This window comes from Gopherus evgoodei, chromosome 16, assembly GCF_007399415.2.
Source record: "Gopherus evgoodei ecotype Sinaloan lineage chromosome 16, rGopEvg1_v1.p, whole genome shotgun sequence".
In the NCBI taxonomy this organism is placed as follows: Eukaryota; Metazoa; Chordata; order Testudines; family Testudinidae; genus Gopherus; species Gopherus evgoodei.
In genome coordinates, this window is record NC_044337.1 from 24,411,549 (window position 1) to 24,433,404 (window position 21,856).

At 48.3% G+C, this 21,856-nt stretch overlaps 1 protein-coding gene across 4 annotated transcripts in view; it reads left to right on the forward strand.

Annotated features, from left to right (window-relative positions):
• The window catches only part of SCAI (suppressor of cancer cell invasion), a 111,735-nt gene that overhangs the window by 59,670 nt on the left and 30,209 nt on the right, over positions 1-21,856 (forward strand). For all 4 annotated transcript variants that reach the window (XR_003996729.1, XM_030535267.1, XM_030535269.1 and 1 more), the window contains 6 exons: positions 9,153-9,248; positions 9,927-10,013; positions 11,255-11,353; positions 12,768-12,864; positions 13,284-13,382; positions 14,517-14,669. Coding sequence is in view for 3 of the 4 variants with exons in the window: in XM_030535267.1 (XP_030391127.1) it covers positions 9,153-9,248; positions 9,927-10,013; positions 11,255-11,353; positions 12,768-12,864; positions 13,284-13,382; positions 14,517-14,669 (631 nt within the window). In the remaining variant the exon portion in view is untranslated. The remainder of the gene's footprint in view (positions 1-9,152; positions 9,249-9,926; positions 10,014-11,254; positions 11,354-12,767; positions 12,865-13,283; positions 13,383-14,516; positions 14,670-21,856) is intronic.

The window sequence follows — 21,856 nt, forward strand, 5'->3', positions numbered from 1 at the left end:
GCCAGTCCTTGCCTAGGATGGTGGCTGACAGTGGACTTCAGGTTCTTCACTTTATACCTTCACCCTAAATGGCTGTCTGCAGTAGCAGAGAATTGCACAACCCAGAGAGGCAATCTTGAATCCTACGGTGGTGGTGAATAGTTAAAACACTGGTGAAACAGAAGTCATGAATCCCAAGTTCTGTTCTCTGCTCTGTTAATGACTCCCACTTGACCTTGGGACAAGCCGCTCTTTTGTGTGCCTTAGATGACACACAGGCCATGTTTGAGGTTACTTTGTTTTTAAGGGGTGCAGAGTTATTTCCTGCTGGCACAGATTCATTTTCGTGCCCAGTACACAGCTAAAGGTCATTGCTCAAGCTTACCTTATCTGTAGAACAAACCCTGACAAGGGTCAAATCTAGAATTAGCCAAAGCAACTAGTGAAAGTTGAAAGCCTTGCTATCTTGTCAAAGACAGTGACAGATACTTCAGGAATGTGGAGGTGCTTGTGGGATAGTGGTTCGAGCTCTCACACTGTGACATGGGCATGCTTGTTCCAGAATGTAGGGAATTCCCTCTGGGCTGAGGTTTGTGTTAGAAGCTTTGTTATTTCTTAACTCCTTTGTAGAATCTCTTGAGCAACACTTATCATAGCCACTATTTCCCTGGCAATTGAGTATCTTACTGGTCTGAGTAATACTGTGTGTTGAGGGCTGTATGGACTGCTGATACTCAAACACAGATGGTTAGAAAAGATGTTCTCTTCCCTTTTCTCATAAACTATTGATAATCCAATTCACACGCAAATTGTAGGATTTCCAGACTCCAAACAAACAGCTTGTGCTGCAAAATATGAATGATAAAGCAAATGGGAAGTGGACATGCAAAAGACCTCACTGACCTTATGCAGCATCCCAAGATCTCAGACTTTGATACTGAGAGATCCTGTGTCCCAGGTTTCTCACTTGGCTTCAGGCACCATATGTCCCATCCAGTCATGCTTAGGTCATAGCATGCTTGTGGATGTAGCCCTTGGACTCTGTGGGGAATAAATCAGAACTTCTTGTGTCTTGGCACTTGAGGAATGTTCAGACTCAGAACCTGACAGACACTGGGATCTGCTACAGTACCGTTAAGTGTCTCCTCTGAAAAAGCCTTTGATGCAGCTACATGCAGTGTTAAATTTCCAGCTGATTGATAGAGGATCAGGATTTTGTTACTGTAACTGGTATGCAGGGGGAAAGAATCCTTTCTCACTTAGCTAGATAACAGGAAGTAGAAAAATACCAAAGGGTTTGAGCAATCCCTGTAAGAGGATGGACTCCAGTCACCAGGCTCAGAGTGTTTCTCAAGGTGATCATTGATTGTATTTGAATATGCCACTGCATGGGTTCATCTGAAGTAAAATACACAACGAATGCAGTCTTCCCTTGGACAGAAATCAGTCACCATTTCACCCACAGTGCACCTCTCAGCTGCAGTTCCTGTGGACATAGGGTTTGTGGTGAAGCATTGCTGTAACATATCTCTGCCTGGTACCTCCTGAGCAAGTTACCTGTCCCCTTCTGGCTTGCCTGGAAAAGGCTTAGAGTGTCCTCCTAATTCCTGATCTCAGTACTGGCTTCTCCCTGTAGGATAATGCATGCATTGGTACATGTCTGACCTGCTGTTTTGATTAAGGTTATGGCTTCTGCTGCTTTGTGGACAGGGGCTTCACCCACACAATGTTTCATGCTGGAGGTTTCCTTCCTGAAAATTCTTCAGGGTGCTCGAGCTGCAGAAAGCCAAGCCTATGGCTGTGTGTTGGCTGCTGTTTCACTCTTTCTGCTGTCAGAATGGTAAGGACCCAGCCTGCCACGTTTCTTTCTTTCTATAGCATTTCCTTCCTCTCTTCCTGATTCTGTTGCCAAATACAGCATGTGAGAAAAACCTATTATAAAGGTTGCTGCTCCCAAGTATATTTTATGCTCTTACCGGTGTGTAAGGGAGATGCTACCTTTTTGTGACCTATAGCTGCTAGAATTACTTGTATTTCGGTAGAGCGGAGGTGGGGGGAGTTATGTCTGTAGCACTTACCTCCCTTAATAAACATCCTTAGCAATACATTTAAAAACCTGAATTAATTGCAGATGTCCCGGATGCTAGGAAGTGCCTAGCTGTGGGATTGCCAGCCTCTGCATTGCTTCTAGTAGTATCACTTGTTAAATGTTGAGTTCAGTGCTATGGAAAGAGAGATGCTGTCTTGGAGGAGCTTGCAGTCTAGCAGTGATGTTTTTTGCTCACTGTGTGGCCTGAAAGAACGTGCTTTACTGGAAGAGATGGTAATATTTTCCTATTTCTCCCAGAATTCCAGTAATATGTGCACTGCTTTTCAGGGACTCAGGTCAAACCTCCTTTGGTTTTGTTCTATACTAGCTGGTGTGGCTCTTATGATATTTCCTCATATTTGCTGTGTGCTGTGTAAACGTATTAGGAAGGCAGAGCCCCTCTCCCAAAGCTCACTCTAATGATGGACATGAGACAATACACCAGAGCTACAACAATGTGCGTGTTTGGGGTGAGGAAGGGAATCCAGTGAGGTAGGTGGGCAAGGGTGAGAGAACTAGACATGTGTCTAAATTGTGTGCAGAGTGGCTAAGTGTGTACAACTCCCACCCCATGCTGCACGCTGTCTCCACTCCTCTTGGCGACCTCAAAGACATCACCTTGCAAACACTCCTCCCCTCGCCTTCATACAGGTCTGTCGCCTCCAAGTTGCTCCTGATGTGGGCCCATCAAAGGCTGTGCTCCTATTTTCCCCTTCCAGCTCATCCGCTTTAAGTCAGCTGGCAGTGTGTCTCAGGAGAAGGGCCCTTTGCTTGTGTGGTACAGGAGGGTGTGGGTTATAGTACTTCTACTTTCTGAACCCTCCTCCCCCACAAGATTATGGAATCAGGGCCTTGTCAGCCTTTAATCTGGGGTGCTGCACCCGCTCCACTGAAGCAGTGCTGTTGATGTTGCTGGTGCAGTTTCTAGCTCACAGTGGCTTGTTGGTGAGGAGGTTGTGCCCCTTGGGGAGTTACTGCACAGTTCTGGTATCTGGGTATGAGAGGCAAGGGGTGGTCCTGGCTGAGTGACTGTATGATTGTGAACAGACAAGTCCCTTGGGCTTCACCCCTCCCAGTGTTACACATCATTCTGGAAAGCTTCTCTGTTACATTCAAGTGTAGCTTTTGCTCCTTGCATTGCTGCTGCAGGCCTGCTGAGAATATCCCTGGATTTTGTGGGTCTTTTACTCAGTCTGAGCCATGTCCCTCTGTGACAGCTTCCACGTGGAGTTAGCCAAAAGGAATATTCCTTAACTCATTTTCAACCAGTGCAACTCTGGCTTCTGTCAGCAATGTGCTTGAAACCACTGATGGAAAATGAATTACTGAACGCACAAGATGAAGTGCTAAAATTTCCACATGGGGCCTGAAGTTCACCACAATTTTATCCATCATCTGTCCCAGTGCAGTACACGGACCAACAGACTACACTACACCATAGTGCGTGCCATGCCCCAGGAGCAGTTGTGGGATTTCACTTGTTCCTATTTAGCGTTAGAGATGTCAAAAATCTGAATTTTTAAAAGCATTGGTTTACCATTAAAATCGGAGGGCTTAGTTGTAAACTCTAGACAATGACTGACTGTCTTTTCTCTGTCCTCTTATTCAATCCTTTCAGGATATTTTGCCCATCCTTCAATGGCTGGGACACTCCTTTCTTTGCACTATCCGTCCCATATGGCAAATCTGTTTGTCACTCCTGCGTCCTGCACCGTGCTTTGGATGGCATGCATTTCTGGGTTAGGTGCATAGAGGGGTGAAGACAAGAAGGAGATGGCTATCGGGAAGGAGAGTAACAGGTTGTCGTTGATTCCCATTATGCCTTCCCTTTGAGGACAGTTCCTGACAAAGGCAGCATGAATGATGTGCAGATCACAAGACAACAAATGGGTGGGAGGGTGGTGGTGGCAGGAGCTGCTCTTCCCTGCAGAATAGTGTTTGGCTGTGCTGTGGTGGTGTACTGTCACAAATGAAATTTTATTATTAGGCTGTCAGGATGTTATCAAAAGTGCTGGTGTTAGTTTCCATGGTGTCCCTCCTTGTTCCAAAGGGAGCCCAGGAATGGCACGGTACCTGGCTATGCTAGCTGTGATTAGGCTCACCTGCTGCTTGAAATGTATACGTGCAGATACACAGGAATTTCTATAAGTAATAGTGGCCCAACATGTACATATTGCAAGGACAGAAGTTTTGTAATAGGCCCTTAATCAGAGGGAATCCAAAGCACCGAAGTAGCCAGGAAACTTTGGATTTTATAGGACGTGTACAAAATAGTGAGGGGTGACGCATAAATTCAGAGTGTTACAAGTAAAGAATGTAGTATGTGAATGCCCGATTTCTTCCTTGTTTAAAACTACATTTTCCATTCACTTTGTGGTGGATATGAAATGGCCAAAATAATGTGAAGAGTACTTGGGGCAGGGGAGAAAGAGGGCTTCTTCTAGGATCTCCCCGCTTTAGCCTCCTGCTTAAACTAACCTGTCATCCTGGCTTGATAAGGCAGAATGCTGCTGCTTGGTCAGCTGAAGCCGGGGTTGGTCACTGCAATAGATGTGAGAAATATTCTCAGCCCTGGGGAGGATGGGGCCAGGGAATAAAGCAACCTGAGGATTGTAGCAAGGGGCTTGCTTTGATGCTCCACAGCTGTTCCTTGACAACTGAGGAGTCTGTAGCTGGAGAGAATGCTTTACAGTTTGGAAGGATTATGATGATTCAGAAAACAAGTGTTAAGATTCATTAAGATTTCCTGAAGCAAACTTGTCCTGTTTTTTGCATGAGGTGTCCCGAAGCTCACGCTGCTTCTCACAGTATTCCTCTTGCACAGTGGATCCTGTGACCCTATGGAATCCCCCTCAGACCTGACTCTATCCACTTGCTTCAGACCCTAGGAGCAGCTAGCTTTGAGTCTGGCAGGACCTGCTTTCTGGCCAGTTCCTGCCTATCTTCTCAGGCATCAGCTGTGGCTTTCCAGGCTGGTAGGGGATCACGTCAATAACTGATTCATTTTGCATAAAATGAGTCAGCCAGTTTCCCTCATGCTGTGTGGGAAATAGAGTTGGCTGATAAGCACAGCAATGTTAATTTCCTATCCCACTTGGGGTGCTGTTAAAGAGATTAGACAACAATGTTGCTCCTTTCTGCTGTGGAAATCCCATTCTGCTGCCTTTATTCCTTTTTTTTTATTTCTCTAGAGAGCCTGGCATGATCAGAAAGAGGCTGCATTCCTGTAGCCATCCCTTCCCCTTGTGCCTCCAAGCACAGCTCCGCTCCCGGGAGGGGAGGGGGACTTCTTGTAAAAATTAGTTATTGCCTATATAGTGGCAAGGGAGAGGTGATGGTGTTTCCTTCTCATGTTGCAGCAGCCCATCTTGGGGCATTGCTGGACTCTGTTAAAGAACTTTGGTCCTGGGAGGTTGCAATTGTCCTCCTTTTTGAAGTTGTTGGGGGTGGGACTTCAGAATGTCTCTGTTTATAGAAGGTGTGATCTGCTATTCAGTATGTAGAGTAGGTGAAGCAATTTACTGATCTGGGATAGGGTTCTCTGAAAAAAATATTGACCTGATTCAAGAGCAACTAAATGTAATGCCTCCTTGAGTAGCTTCTCATGTGGGCTGTATGCTTGCCTTGAAATTCCACCCTAGGTTTGTGTTGATTTCAAGGGGATAGGATATTTTTGTCTTCTCCATGAAGTTCATGCCAAGCTCCTTGTGATACCCTAACAAAGAGCCTTTTGAGAGGGTAGATATTAAGGTTGGGAGCATGTCTGGGTAATTTAAAGATTAAAATCCTTATATGTAGCCAGAAACAAATACATTCAAAAACATGGAAATTCACAGTAAAGGTAGGAAAACCACCTTAATTCTGCCTCCACAGTGTGTCCCATGGAATGTGAGTTCTACCATTTTGTTTCTTGCATAGGTATCTCCAACAGTAAGCGTGATGCTTTGTCACCCCACTCACCTTTGTTCTGTTCATAGACGTGCTATAGACTCACAATGTGAGCCAATGAGCAGGAGCGGCGCCAGGGTTTTTGGCGCCCTAGGTGCAGGGCCAGCTTGCCAGTCCCGCGGCTCCGGTGGACCTCCCGCAGGCGTTCCTGCGGATGGTTCGCTGGTCCCACGGCTCCGGTGGACCTGTTGCAGGTGAGCCTGCGGATGCTCCACCGGAGCCGCGGGACCAGTGGACTGCGGGAGGTCCACCGGAGCAGTCTGCCGCCCTCCCAAATCCTGATGAGGCGGTCGCCTAAATGGAAGCACCGGCCCTGCCAATGAGGGTTGGGTATGGGCATATGCCAGCTGATTCCAGTGACGCTCGGATAACTGGTTTGCATATGGAATCATAGGGCCTAAGGCTGAGAGATATTCAACTGTCTCAGTCACCTTGAGGTTTGGGCCCTTGATGAAGAAAGGGGAGAGCCATTTGTCTAATCCAAGATTTGAATTGGGTTATTCTTGATTTGCTCTTGCTGCTTATTTTTGGAGACATTGTCATGGCCTCCCAAAATACTTTTGTCACATTAAATCTCAGTGAAATGCAATTTGTGACCCCATCATTCTGTCAGACATTCCATGTCCTTTTCTGTACACTAAGCATTGTGGTCCCAGCCAGTTAGTGTATGTCTGCAACTAGAAGAGTGAATCTCCTTTAGTGCTATGGGGAAGTGGGAAGGGAGGCTCCAGGTGAACTGGCTTTTATAGCCTGTTTACAGCAGAAGTTCCCAGGAGGAAATACAGGGCAATTTCTCAATGCAACCTCTCAATGCAAGCTCTTAAATCCCTTTTTGTGTATTAAAAAACGCAGTCTGACATCCACAGGAGCTTTGAATCAAATGGATATTCTCTCTGCCTTGGAATAGAACAGGCTTTTGGAAAATGGGCCTGCCTCTTGTAATTTAGGGAGAGGTCTATAAACAATTGTTTCATACCAAAGTTGCCCTTGCACAGCGCAAGCTCCGAGGAGATTTGGCTTATGGGACAATCACTGGGCACTGTTTAATTTAATTCCACGGACCATTAACTTTCCATTTCTGACAACAGTAATAGTGGTTGCATAACGTAGTGTCTAAGAGTAACCAAACAATGATGCGTGTACCAGTGTCTCCTCTTTTTTGGGCAGAACTGAAGTCTCTGCAGTATGTTCCTGACTGGATGGTATTTGGTATCTCATTTAGTATTTGGTGCATATAACTGCTTTTGTTGCAGTTTCTAGTCGCCTGCCAAAAAGCATAGGAGCTGCAGGAACCCTGCCGTTTCCTTCGAGAATTGTTTTCAGGGTTACAGTAAATATGTAGAGGGAGTCTTGTGTTTTATTGATGTCAAGAGACCTGACACCTTGTGGTAAAAAGACACATTCATAGAGCCTGGAAAACATGAATTTCTTTCCACTCTCTAAATCATGCATCTGTACACATGCACATATGTATCTGCATCTGCACAGACCACCGCCATGTAAATGCATTCTGTGAATTCACACGTGGCATTGGCTCCCTCCGGCTGTTGCTATACTTGCATATTGTGGCAGCCATCCCCTAATTCCAGGCATAGCAGGATGAGGCAACTACATACGTAGTAATATGTTTTATGTATTATAAATGCAGTCTATAGCAGGGGTAGGCAACCTATTGCACACGTGCCGAAGGTGGCACACAAGCTGATTTTCAGCATCACTCACGCTGCCAAGGTCCTGCCCACTGGTCCGGGGAGCTCTGCATTTTAATTTAATTTTAAATGAAGCTTCTTAAACACTTTAATAACCTTATTTACTTGACATAAAACAATAGTTTAGTTATATTTTATAGACTTATAGAAAGAGACCTTCTAAAAATGTTAAAATATATTACTGGCACACAAAACCTTAAATGAGAATGAATAAATGAAGACTCGGCACAGCACTTCTGAAAGGTTGCCGACCCCTGGTCTATAGTGATATACTGGTAGCTAAAAGCCTTTGCTGTTGCACGGGTGTAATTTGTGAAGTTGAGTTTAAAAACAAGAAAAAAACAAAAATGACCAGGAACTTAAAATTGGATGGTAACAGACTGAATTCTAGTGAAGAATGAATCTGGTGATATTCTGAGCAAAAAAAGCTCGCAACTATACTTGTAGCTGTTTTCCATCACTTCATGGTGACCCAATAGACATTCTAGACTTCAGAGTGATTTTGGGGGTTATTGTGTATGCTGGTTGTTTGATTTGTGTGTAGGTTGTGTTGTGCTGGGAGAGTTGTGTGCATTTGTGCAGGTGAAAATGAGGAGTGTATATTGCAATGCAGGGCAGTGTGTGTTTTTTGGAGTGGTGGTGTATGGGTGGTTTTGAAGAACTGTGGCAGTTCTTTGCTATTAGTCTTTGCTCTGAGGCAAAAATGCCTTCTTAGTCCCCAAAAGGCTCTGTCCCAAGGACTAGTGAATGCTAGCTGGCACCAGCCTATCCTCCCCGCCTCTGATACTAGTGTTGCCTTGTAGATGATATGACATTGCATGGGGTGTGTGATGGTGATGCCAGACAGTTCAAGGCACCAGACCTCTGCATTACTGTGCCATTCTGTCCCATTCTCATTCAGTGATAAACTGACCCTTAGCAAATATTCAGGTTATTGCCCAGGTCTGTCTGGGAATTGTTAGTGTTAATGAAATGCCCAGTTTTGTCTATACAGGGGCCAAAGAATTCTGCCTGAGTGTAAGGGGTAACAACAGAATGGGTATGGGAATACATGCCCCTTTCTCTCTCAGCAGAAACTGCTTCATGAGTTGATGACCTAGTTTAGTCTGGTGTCTCTAGCAAAGTGCCACCTGCCCTAACACTGCAGTGCCAGTAGGAAACATTAACCCAAGTACTGGCCTGCAGCCTGAACCCAGGTCCTCTTCTGTCTGTATTGCAGCTGGTCTACCAGCAGAGACAGAACATGAATTTACAGGTGTGGACTGGTCATAGAATATCACAAGTCCTTTTTTTTTTTTTTTTTTTTTAAGAATACAAATGTTAGCTTTAAAAAAACAACCACCCAAACAAAAATCTGACTGAGTTTACATCTCACATCCTGGGCTGATGGATGTATTCTGCAATTATTCTGCATTTGTCTGTTGCAGAGATTTGCCTCAGTATGGGCAGAAGCAGTGGCAGTCCTATTTTGGGCGCACCTTTGATGTTTACACTAAACTCTGGAAATTTCAACAGCAGCATAGGTAAGAAAATGCTCCTGAGAACTATCTTCAAATAGTTCTGCAGTGTTCTTTTTGTATTATGGTAGTGCCCAGAGGCCTGGACTGGGGTTCCTTTGTGCTGTCCTAGCACAAGGGGAGACAGTCCGTGCCCTGAAGAATTTAAATTAAATTAAACCAAAAAACATTGCATATAATCTTTTCTTTGTAACCTTTTTAAAAAAACAAAAACAACTTCCCAGCCTGCTTACATGCACACTGCCTTAACCTGCTGAGGGTCTCTGCAGTGCACCTGTGTGCCCATGCGGAATGGATGCAATGTCTTGCTGCTGCACAAGCTCTGACCTTTCACACCTCACTGTACCCAGCTCTCTTGAGTGTTCTCAGGAAGCTGCGACCCTCTTTCACGTTATTTGTGAAACGCAATGATCCCTCCAGCTGTCACACATTTTTGGTGCTGTGGAATCCCTTGTTTTGCAATGTGCCCCTTCTAATGTGTGCACAACTCTGCCAGAGCTGGCTTGTAAATGCCATGTTAGAATATAAAAGTTTCTCTAAGGGCTGTTGTTGCAAATACCCACATAAGTAAGGCAAGCAGGATTTGGTCTTAGAATGGTGTCTTGACTTGGATTTGGATGGGTTGCTGTTCTGGGAAATGCATGGGATATATTAATATTCTCCCTTTTCTCTTGCTTGAAATAGACAAGTACTGGACAATCGATATGGATTGAAGCGGTGGCAGATTGGGGAAATTGCCTCCAAGATTGGGCAGCTATACTACCATTATTAGTAAGTGAATCTATTGCCGTGCCTGCTGGAGACAAGTGGTGTTGCTCATGCCCCATGTAGCGCACATGGTGGTAGTTCCAGAACAATTTCATTCCTGAGCCAGCAGTGAAGGATGGGGTGGGGAGGAACCATGTGTACTCTCAAGTGACTGCGCCTTGGTCTACGCTACAGAGTTAGGTTGACGTAAGACAGCTTATGTAGACCCAATTGTGTCAGTGTACACACTACAGCCTTTCTCCGTCCAATGTAAGTGCCCTCATACACCCACATAACTCTGCCTCCCTGAGAGATGTAGGGTGTATGTTGGTGTAGTTACACTGCATTACTGATATCGGCTGTTGGCTCTCATTCTTGTCAATTTTGCAGCTCCATACTGGAGCCATGAAATTGGCAAGAAAGCCCAGCTGTCACCGGGGTGGATGAGAGGTTCCCGCTAGAGCCCAGCTGCTCTCCGGGTTCCCTGTTCCCAGTCAGGCTGCGCCCTCCCAGCTTGGAGCACAGGTGCTCCCTGGATCCCCACTTCTGGTTCCCAGACCAACAGCTGTCCAGGCTCTTAGACCTCCTCACTGCCTCTCTTAAGTGGGTGGAAACATTCCTGGTGAGGACGCGCACCACCAACAGAAAGAGGGTATTGTGGACATGAACCACCATAGTAATTACTGCAGTTGTTGTAAGTCAACCTTACTTAGATTGACTTACGTTTCTATTGTAGACATGCCCTCAGGAGTGGTACAAGAAAGCCCCAGGAGGGACCACTCACAGCATTTGTTGCCCAAGAAGATTCATTGCCGAATCAAAAAGTGGATCCCAAAGATGACCCTCATGCCCAAATATTATTCTGCAAGTTTTGTTGATAGTGCTAAAGGTCTGCCTCTTTGACCTCCAAGGGTCACTTTCCATATCTGTTGCATTGACTTTGCATTTTGATTTAGTTACTAGTTTGGGATTTTAAACTGTTGTTCCCCTTAAATCTCCCATATTAAGATATCACCTGTACGTATGGACATGAGCTTCTGACATCTGATCTTTCCTGCTGGCTCCTTCCTTAGACTGTCTGAAATAAAATTAAAGCTCTGGAATCTCCTCCAATCGTATGCTGGGATTGGGAAACTTGCTTTTTTTAATATGGCACTCACTTGAGAAGGAGCATGTTTTACTCAATCATCTTGTGTGTCAGTGGCGGGGGTAGGGGTGACAGGACCCTCTACACAGAGCTGTGAGGTAATGTGTTTCTCCCACAGCCTGCGGACATCTGAAACCAGCTATCTGAATGAAGCCTTCTCCTTTTATTCAGCAATTCGACAGAGATCATATTACTCCCAAGTCAATAAAGAGGACAGGTATGAGTATATCAGCATCTTGGGTGCCCCCCCCCCTTTTTTTTTTTTTTTTTTTTTTTTTTTAGAACTTAGAGCAATGAGCAGAAGTAGCCTTGAATTGTAAACTGTGATTAAGGGAAAATAACTCGGGTAAGAGCAGCTCTGCAGAGGAAGTCATTGTTAATCCTAACAACCCTGATTATACGCTTTATTGTAGAACCACCAGCCATGTCTGGAGACTAGAGGGATTAGCAATTGGTTTCAGCAGCAAGGAAGACCTTCAGCTGCTCATCTGTGTCCTTCCCAGCCCTTGTTATCAGTACTGTCACTGGGAATAACCCGCATAGCGTTCTAGAGCTGGGAGATTAATTTGCTTATGCAGAAGCAAAGTAGAGGAAATAATAGGTCTCTTTATTTTTACTTGAAAATTCTCCAAAGTGCAGTGATGTTGGCAGTTTGGCAGCCTTACCACACCTGACTAGGTAATGTGGTCCTCCTCATCCATTAACTATTCCAGAAAGCCTGAGAGGTGTGCTCCTGTGGGGAGCAATCCGGAGCATGGCTCATTCAAAAGGATGCTACAAGGTGTTGTCTAACACTTCAGGCTCTCAGGCGACTAGGAGGATTCAGTATGAACAGACACTGAACTCAGGAGGTTCTTGCTGTCAATCCTTTGCTCTGGCTGGGAGGTGAGGTCAGTGGCTAGTTAGAATTGGGGAAGAAGTGATCTGGATTGACTTTTTTGAGAGAGATTTTTATACTGATGATCACTGCAATATAGAATTGCCTGCCAAGTTTGTTACAGGCACTCGAGAATTTTGGGCTTGGTTAGCAGGGCCTAGACACTTACTGATTTTCTGAGCGTGCTGTCTGAAAGTCTGCAGATAGACTAAACAACCATTTTAGTGTCCTTTATTGTTGGCCTCAGGTCTTAGCTTATTTTTCCTTGGCGAATCTCCCCACTCCAGTCTGGGTGTCTGAGCTCCTTCAGACTAGATGTGATTGGCAGAGATGTCCCCTTTAAAGACTGTGTGAGATCTGTTTTACAAAGGTGAAAATGTGATAAGACGTTATGTCCAATAATTGAACTTGCAGATGTCGAATGTTTTGTTCTCTCTGATGGTTTGACTCAGTGGTCCAGAATATCATTTGTGATCCATCAGCAGATAACACAAAGGAGCCAGATTCTGACCATAAACTGGCAGAAAGCCAGTAGAGCCAGCTTCTGCACCAACCACCCACATCTCACATTAGAGTAGGGGATGTGTGCGAGGCAGCACAGAGCTCTGCTGATCCTTAGCTGATGTGTGGGGCCCTTTAGAGATTATGCCCAGCAGGTCTAAATTAGAGCAGCTCCTACATTGCTTGAATTCATGCTGGGATCAGCACAGATCATCTTTTTCCATGACCACTGCATTGGTGTTTTCTTTTTCAGGCCTGAACTGGTGGTTAAGAAGCTGCGTTATTATGCAAGGTTTATAGTGGTTTGTCTTTTGCTCAACAAAATGGATGTTGTAAAGGACCTCGTAAAGGTAAATTAATGATATGAGGACAATGGAAAGTGTACATACCCATGCAATATAGGCCACTAGTCACACAGAGCTTTTCTTCCTGCATTTAGTGGAATATTGTGGAATCCAGGATATCTCTCTCTCAGTTGAAATCTCACACATAAGATCTCAGCTGCTGCTGTTCCTGTTAATCTTACACCTTTAATTAAACCTGGCCTTGGGATCTGCAGTGGGAGGAACAACATCCTGATGTGTTTTGGTGTTCTGAGCATCATGTAGACATAAATGACCTGAGCACTTGACCAAAGAGTGGTTTTGCCATGGGTGGAAGGCAGATCTCATGAAGTTGGGTTTGGATAAGCCTTATTTATGAGAGGTGACTACCTTAACTTTCAAAAGAGTTATTCATTATTCCTCTTCCTTTGGACTTTTTACCTCAGGAATTATCAGATGAAATAGAAGATTACACTCACCGCTTTAACACTGAGGACCAGGTGGAGTGGAACCTGGTTCTTCAAGAGGTGGCGGCTTTTGTTGAGGTGAGAGTGGAGGGAACCTTGGTCTCTGCAGTTTTGTTTGAAAGTATCCTTCATAAAAAACCCTCTTGTTTTAAAAGTAAAACATGGGAACTGTTCACTGCGGACTATTCTCTGAGGCCATGCCATGGGGAGCAAGCTAGTAAGGAATGGGCTTGTGTGCAGGTGTGCCACACTCCTTTCCAGTCTGCTTATGAAATATTCTGCAGTAGCTCAGCTGTTAAGGAGGCATCAGTGTCAGATCTGTTCAAGCAACATAAAGCTAGCAGCTAGTGGAAGCATGAGGTTGTGACCTGCTGTCTCCCAGCAATCCACAATCTCTCTTCTTACACCTGGTGTTCAGGTGACACTGAGATTCAGACACAGCCATTGGCATAGTAACTGCTGTGGAAGGTCTGCCAGCTACAGGCCCATCTTTGTGCGACGCCCGCCTCTGGCTGCGTTAGTAACTTCCAAATATATTTTGGTGCTTGCAGTACTGGCATATTATTCTGGCAATGCATAAGCAATATGTAATGGAAAATACAGTATAATCTTTGCAGTTATACTGGCAGTATGTCTTGGCGTAGCTTTCATATTGCCCTTTTTATGTCTTGGTACAAAGAAAAATGAGGATTTCTTCTCCAAAATAGGAGACGGTTTCCTGCTGTGCTCCATTTGTACAATGCGAATGCATATACTTATGTACGAATACCCATATTATATATATAAATAATGCAGGACTTTTCTGCCATGTAGAAGTGTTACCAGTTATTTGCATGGACTGCATGTGGATTGCCTGCTGCGCTTGTGTTAGCGAAGTTGGTTTCCCCTGATTCTGGGAAGTGAAGTCAGATGGCTTATCCTGCATGGGAACGTTCTCCTCTCAACTGCACTTAAAGTGCTACAACGCAACTATTTGTGTTTAAATATCCAAGTTACTTTCTTTTAGTCCCTAGGAGCAGCTCCTTTTCCAAGCTGGAATTGCTCTGTGGCCTTAAGATATAAAAGGCAAATTATTAAGACAAATAACGTAGTCTTCACATCAGCTCTAGGATGTCTGTTATGAGTGACAAGATATAGAGTCGCTTTTCCTTGTGGTTGTGGATCCTGTAGGTGTCCTTGGAATTCATGCTCTGTGCACGTTTATCTTTCCAGGCAGATCCTGTGATGGTTTTAAATGATGACAATACCATTGTAATCACCTCCAACCGACTGGCTGAAACAGGGGCCCCATTGCTGGAGCAGGGAATGATTGTGGGACAGCTCACTCTTGCAGATGCATTGATTATTGGGAATTGCAATAACCAGGTAAAGGAGACTGCAAGAAATTGTTTGTATGTTCAATCTTCAATTGGAATTGAAAACAGTTCATTTTTTTTTCTGATTCTACTAAAGGAAATTGCAGAGTCCAAAAGAGGCGAATATAAAATCCTGAGCAATGATGACTGTAGATTAGCTGAGAGTTTGGCAAAACTGAGTAATAACCAACAAGAACTGTCCTTTCTGTCCTGTTCTTTTGAATGTATGTCCCTATGGGTACTCCACCGTAGGATATGCTCACATCCGAATGCTCTTGACTGGAGAATGCAAAGCAGTGTCCACAGGACTACACTGCACAGAGCAGCGCTTTGTGACTCCAAATGAGGGCATATAAGGAGGCCTGGACGCACTGTCACTTAGTTCTTTCTCATCCAGCTGCAGCTCGATATGGAGAGATTGCATGTCCACTCATTCTCAGCTTCTCGCCTTACTTAAATGTAGCGATTCTTAGTGTCCCCTCCCCCTCGCCCCTGTTTTTCAGTCCTCTGTTTTGGTTCATTAGCGCTCTGGGTGATGCTGAAGACCCTGGGATTTAAGTCCTGCCAGACCTGCCTCAAGTCTTTTATTCACTCTAGCGATGGGCATTTGAGCTGCTTCAGAGCCACGCACATCCCATCAAAGTGTAGGGTCTGTGCATTGTTTAAAGGTAGTTTAAAGGTAGCAAAGGCAGAGAGTAGGCTGAAGCACCTGCTAATGAAACACTCAGAAGCCCCAGTGGAGGCTGTTCACTTCCCCCACCGTACATCAGCCTCAATCCCAGGGTGCTCCGGTGGGTGTTGCAGCTCTATCAGCTCCTCCAGAAGCTGGAACTTCCAAGAAGCAGCCTCATAAATCCCTCTCAGGAGACCTCGCATTCCTCAAGGGGTTCAACTAGGCCTCTGTCTGATTCTGGTACCAAGCTGCCAGTACCGCACAAGAAGCAGCATGAGAAGTCTTCTCATAAACAGTACATGCAGCCATCTCCCCGAGTACTGACTGACACCTCTTGTGCATTGAGATGCACGCTGGCCTCCCACTCATGTTTCACTGTTCGTGCCTTCCCTGCACCAGAGCTCTGAGGTCAGAATTTCCTCTACAAGTCTCTCTGGTACCATGCTTTCCTTTTCAGCCCAGAGTCCTTCTCCAGGTTCCAGTACTGATCAGACTTCTGGATACTATAGCCCATGAGCACTCTCCAGATTTCTCTCCACAGAGGACCTCTTTTATAACTGGAAGAACTGGAATCTCCCCTGTTACGGACCTCTCAGCGCTCCATCCCCAGTACTGCATGAACTCCTCCAACCACAATCCTCCCAGACTGAACCCCAGTACCAGCACTTATATCTTATGTTCCCCCTTTCAGCCTCAGGAATGATACTGCTTTTGACGCTGAGGTTCTGGTACAGGGCTCTTTCTTTTGGCACCATACCATCACACCCTGCTGAGTCCGTGTACAATCTTATGCTGATGACTTTTGGGCTTTCCAAGCGCCCCCTGAACTGCCTGGCGCAATCCCTCCAGATCGTATGACAAGAGGTCCAGGAGTCTCAACACTCCTTGGTGGACATTCTAAATATCACCTCTCAAGAAAATTGCTCTCCCAATCAATGAGGCTCTGTTATCGTCTATTTGCACAGTCTAGCAAATACCTGCTACTATCCAACCACCTGAATATGAGCAAGGGAATAGAGTGTTTTTTTCCTACTCCTTCCCAATTCCCTGGAGGTGGGTGCGGCTAATAGGAGAAATCAGCAAACCCACTCTAGACTCTCTCCTTATGATAAGGAGTCCAAACATTTAGACCTGGGTAGAAAAAGCTGCTACTCTGCATCTCTCCAATTTCAGGTGGCAAACTACCAAGCCCTGTGGTGAAATATGATTTTAATACATATTCCAGGCTTACACATTTTATTGAATATCTGCCACAGGATCAGAGGGAACAGTTTCAAACCCTCATTTCAGAGGGTCAGTTTATAGTTAAAATCTCCCTCTGGCTGCCCCGGATGCCACAGACCTGCCTGTGGTTTTGCAAAGGATATCCTGGCTCCAGTCTTCTGGTCCCCAGAGAGAGGTACAGAGTATGGTTGAAGATGGCCTTCCCTTTAAAGAGTCCAAGCTCTTCAGTACTCCACACCCTGAAAGACACAAGGGTCTCTGGGAACTTTGTTTCTGCAACAGAGATGGCTTAGTAGGTTCTTCTTCGAGTGGTGGTTCATGTCCATTCAAAGTAGGTGTGTGCATGCTGCGTGCACGCCAGCTGGAAGATTTTCCCCTAGCAGCATCTGTAGGGTCGGTCCGGGCGCCCCCTGGAGTGGCGCCACCATGGTGCTCTATAAAGGGGCCCGCTGATCCTCCACCCCCTCAGTTCCTTCTTACCACCAGTGACGGCTGGCTGGAACTTCTCTTGCGTAGCAAATTGGCAGTGTCCTATCCTTACTGTTTAGTCCATGTATTCAGTTATATTATAGTTAGTTAGATCTTTGTATATAGTTTTCATAGTTGGGGGGTTCCACCCCCCCCCCGAGTCTTTGTCGCTTTGCTGGGGCATGCCTGGGTCCCTTGGGTTCAAACTCTGCAAGGACTGCAGGAAATTCATGCCCAAGAGTGACTTGCACTCTGTGTGTTTGAGGTCCCTCGGAGAGAGCCACCAAAAGAAGCGGTGCTCTATCTGAAGAGGCTTCCACCCGCAAGTCTCAAGGACACGGCTCAAAGACTTAGAGTCCTCCTGATGGAGGCGGCCCTGTGGCCACCCTCAGACCCAGAACCAGCCAAGACGGGGCCCAGCACGTCGTTCTTGGTGCGGAGCGCTCCGGCACCAGCATCAGGACTTAGGGCCCAGCCCAGGTTGTCAAAATCCCGGCACTGGACGGAGTCAGGTCCATAGGAAGTCGGCCTCAGTGTGGCACCGCTCACCTTCTCCGGTGCCCGCCAAGAGAAGGAAGCCGGTGAGGGATCGGTCACCCCACCAGGATCCGAGGCTGACGCCTTCCGCAGTTGTAAGCGGACAGGCTGGGCTACAGCCCTCGGTGGTTCCGTCGACTACCACACCGCAGAGAGGGCGGTTGAGTCCGGACCAGCCTAATTCCCCGGACCTCAGCAGAGACATATGCCTCCCATCAACGCCGGAGGCGTTCGAGGCGGCCTCAGACCTAATGGGTCTCCCGGCACCGGCCTCCCTCCATCATAGGGAGTTGCCTACTATGGTCCGTCCACCAGTACAATCTAGAGGCAAGCCAGCCATGCTGTCGCCTCCCTCCCCGCACTGTGCTGTGAAGGCGTCACCGGACCAGATGAGAGGCTCCCTGCCGCCTCCGCACCACTCTCCACTCTCCGCACCGGGCGCTGCTCCCCCCCCCCCCCAGGTCCTCATACTCAGAGGCCTCAGACTCAGAGACAGATTCCTATCGCTCCAGCTGGTTGCGGAGCAAGAGATCGGTTTCGGGGGTGAGCCACCAACGTTACCCGCAGTGGCAGTAACAATGGCAGCCGCCCTCGCAGTGGCCATTTTGGACTCCCTGAGCCTACCATCAGTCGGTAGGCCAGGCGTTTGGCCCTCGATCACGGTTGGCTTCGGTGTTCTCGACGTCGGTGTCCCCAGCGCAGCTGCCTCCCCCACTGGCATCGTCGCCGGGCAGGGGCGTGCCATTGTCAAGTTCTGCACCCCCTAACCGGGCAGCGGCACTGGCAGCGGCTCCAGTTTGGGCTCCACCGGCACCGCATGAATACATTAAGTCGCTCGTTGGCGACCCCGGTACCAGCCGCGGTGCCACATTTAGACTTGGAACCGCTCCACGTAATCTCCTCATCGTCCTTCCCGGACGAAGCGGTCTTGGGCACAGCTGTGGCACCGGCCCTAGAGGACACTCGAATCCTCCAACAGTTGCTTCGGCGAGCAGCTCAGAGCTTCACAATCCAAGCGGAGGAAATCGAGGTGGACGCGGACCCTGTAGTGGACATTCTGGCTCCTTCAGGGCCTTCCAGGGTGGCCCTCCCACTGATAAAGACTATAGCGGATACGTCCCGCACCCTATGGCAAACACCAGCGTCATTGGCCTCTACTGCCAAGAGGATGGCGCTACTTCGTCCCCTCTAAAGGGCACGAACACCTGTACACCCACCCTCCCCCCAACTCCCTGGTAGTAGATGTGGCTAACCAGCAGGAGCGTCAAGGGTTTCAGGGGGTCAACACCGAAGAGCAGGGACTCAAAAAGACTTGAGCTCTTTGGCAGGAAGGTGTACTCCACGGGGAGACTACAACTCCACATTGCCAACCAGCAGGTAATAGTAAGCCGATATGGCCATGACACCTGTTCGGCCATGTCGAAGTTTGCAGAGCTCCTTCCCCAGGACTCGAGATCAGAGTTTTTAGCCCTAGTGGAGGAGGGCAAACTGATCTCTTGAGCCTCCCTCCAGGCCGCCTTAGATGTGGTGGACTCAGCCTCGCGCACCCTGGCAACGGGCCTGGTCATGCGGCAGGAAGCCTGGCTTCAAGTCTCGGGCCTGCCCTACGAGGTCCAGCAGACAATTCAAGACCTCCCCTTCGAGGGGCAGATGCTGTTTTCGGAGAAAATGGACAAACGTCTCCATAGCTTAAAGGACTCAAGGGCCGCATTTCGCTCACTGGGCTTGCATACCGCTGTGACCCAGCACAGACAATTTAGGCCGCAGGCGGCCCTTCGCCCATACCAGCCACAGACTCGCCAGGATCTGGGGCGCAGGCGAGGCAGAAATGGCAGGAGGCATCACCAGCGCCACCCCTCCGGCCAGGCATCTGGCCAATCGAGACCACCCTATTTGATGGTACGGTCGAGAGCGACCTACCAATCGAGACTCTGGATCCTTCCACCCCTACCTTCTACTGTGCCTGCTCCCAAATTACGTCGGACAGCTGGGTTCTCCGCATGGTAGAGAGGGGATATTCTATCCAGTTCTCCTCCTGTCTGCCCCACCAACTCCCCTCCCCGTCCCTCTTCAGGGACCCATCTCACGAGCAACTTCTAATTCAAGAAGTGCAGTCCCTCATGGAGGCGGGCGGTGGAGGAAGTCCCGCAGGAGCTCAGGGGCAAAGGCTTCTACTCCCGGTATTTCCTAATACCGAAGGCAAAAGGGGGCCTGAGACCCATCCTAGACTTGCGGCGGCTGAACAAGTTTGTGCCAAAACTCAAGTTCCACGTGGTCTCCCTGTCCTTGATTATCCCCTCCCTGGATCCAAGAGATTGGTATGCCGCCCTCGACTTAAAGGACGCCTATTTCCACATCGCCATAATTCCACGGCACTGTTGGTACCTCAGGTTCGTCGTGGCCAACATCCATCTGCAGTTCACGGTGCTCCCGTTCAGCCTGTCAGCTGCTCCCAGGGTCTTCACGAAGTGCATGGCAGTCATGGCAGCCTTCCTGCGCAGACGGGGCATCCAGGTATTCCCCTACCTGGACGACCGGCTCATAAAGGGCCGGCCCAAGGAGCAGGTAGAGACCCAGGTGGTGGTCATCAGGCGGACCTTTCTCGATCTTGGCCTCCTCTTGAATGAAGCCAAATCCACCCTGTCTCCGACGCAACGAATAGAGTTCATAGGAGCGGTTCTGGACTCCACCCACGCCAAAGCGTACTTGCCAGAGTCCAGGTTCCGTGCAATTTCCAAGCTCGTCCTCGGACTGCACCGCGCCCCAGTTACCACGGCGCGAGTTTGCCTCCGGCTGTTGGGCCACATGGCGGTGTGCACCTATGTGGTGGTCCATGCCAGACTCCAGCTTCACCTGCTGCAGTCCTGGTTGGCGACAGTTTATCACCCGGTCAGGGACCCCCTGGACTCAGTGGTGTCCGTTCCCCAGTTGGTGCTGAGCTCACTACAGTGGTGGCTCAACCTGCGGGAAGTCTGCATGGGTGTCCCCTTTGCTCCTCCACAGCCCTCCCTCTCCCTGGTGACGGACGCCTCGGATCGAGGTTGGGAAGCGCACCTGGGAAGCCTCAGGACGCAGGGCTTGTGGCTGCAGGAGGACCTCGAGTTGCATATCAGTGTCAGGGAGCTGAGAGTGGTCTGCCTGGCGTGTTTGACCTTCCGGTCTCAACAGGCCGGCAGGTGTGTTTCAGTCTTTCGGACAACACGGCGGCAGTTTTTTATATCAACAAACGGGGGTGCACACTCCTCTCCCCTCTGCAGGGAAGCCCTTGTGTTGTGGGATTTCTGCGTTCACAAAGCCACTTACCTGACGCGTTCTATCTTCCGGGGGAGCAGAACGGTTTGGCGGACACCCTCAGCCGCTCGTTCCAGGGTCACAAGTGGTCTCTCCAATGGGATATGGTGCTCTCAATTTTCCAACTCTGGGGCTTTTCCCCGGTTAGACCTGTTTGCTTCAAGGGAAAACAGGAAGTGCCGACGGTTTTGCTCCCTCCTGGGCCGCAGTCAGGGGTCTCTGTTGGACGCCTTCCTACAGCCGTGGGAGGACGGTCTACTCTATGCCTTCCCTCCGATCCCCCTGATACACAGGGTGCTTTTAAAGATTCGCAGGGATCACGCCAGGGTAATCCTGATAGCTCCGGCGTGGCCGCGCCAGCATTGGTTCACGTCACTCCTGCACATGTCAATTCAGGCGCCACTAACGCTGCCCCTACTCCTGGACCTGATCACGCACGACCGGGGCCCTCTCCACCATCCAAACCTTGAGTCCCTTCACCTCACAGCCTGGATGCTCCATGGCTGAACCCGGTGGAGTTGCAGTGCTCCCAGCAGGTCAGGCAGGTGCTGCTAGGTAGCAGGAAACCGTCCACTAAGGCCACCTACCTGGCCAAATGGAAGCGCTTCTCCATATGGTTGGGTCAGTGGGGTCACAACCTGGTGGGGGTACCAATTCCCGATGTCCTTGACTATTTGCTTCACCTAAGACAACTGGGCCTCTCCCTTTCATCCATTCGTGTTCACTGGGCGGCCATATCCGCTTTTCTTTCGGGAGGGGGGGGTGCCTTGGTGTTTGCGAACCTGCTGGTTGGGCGTTTCCTCAAGGGTATGGACAGGCTCTTCCCGCATGTGCATCAGCCGACCCCTGCCTGGGACCTGAATCTGGTCCTCTCTGCCCTCTCGGGGCCTCCCTTTGAGCCTCTGGCTTCGGGCTCCCTGCTGTACCTGTCGTACAAGACCGCCTTCCTGGTGGCGATCACCTCGTCTCGACGGGTGTCGGCACTTCGAGCGTTGACATCTGAG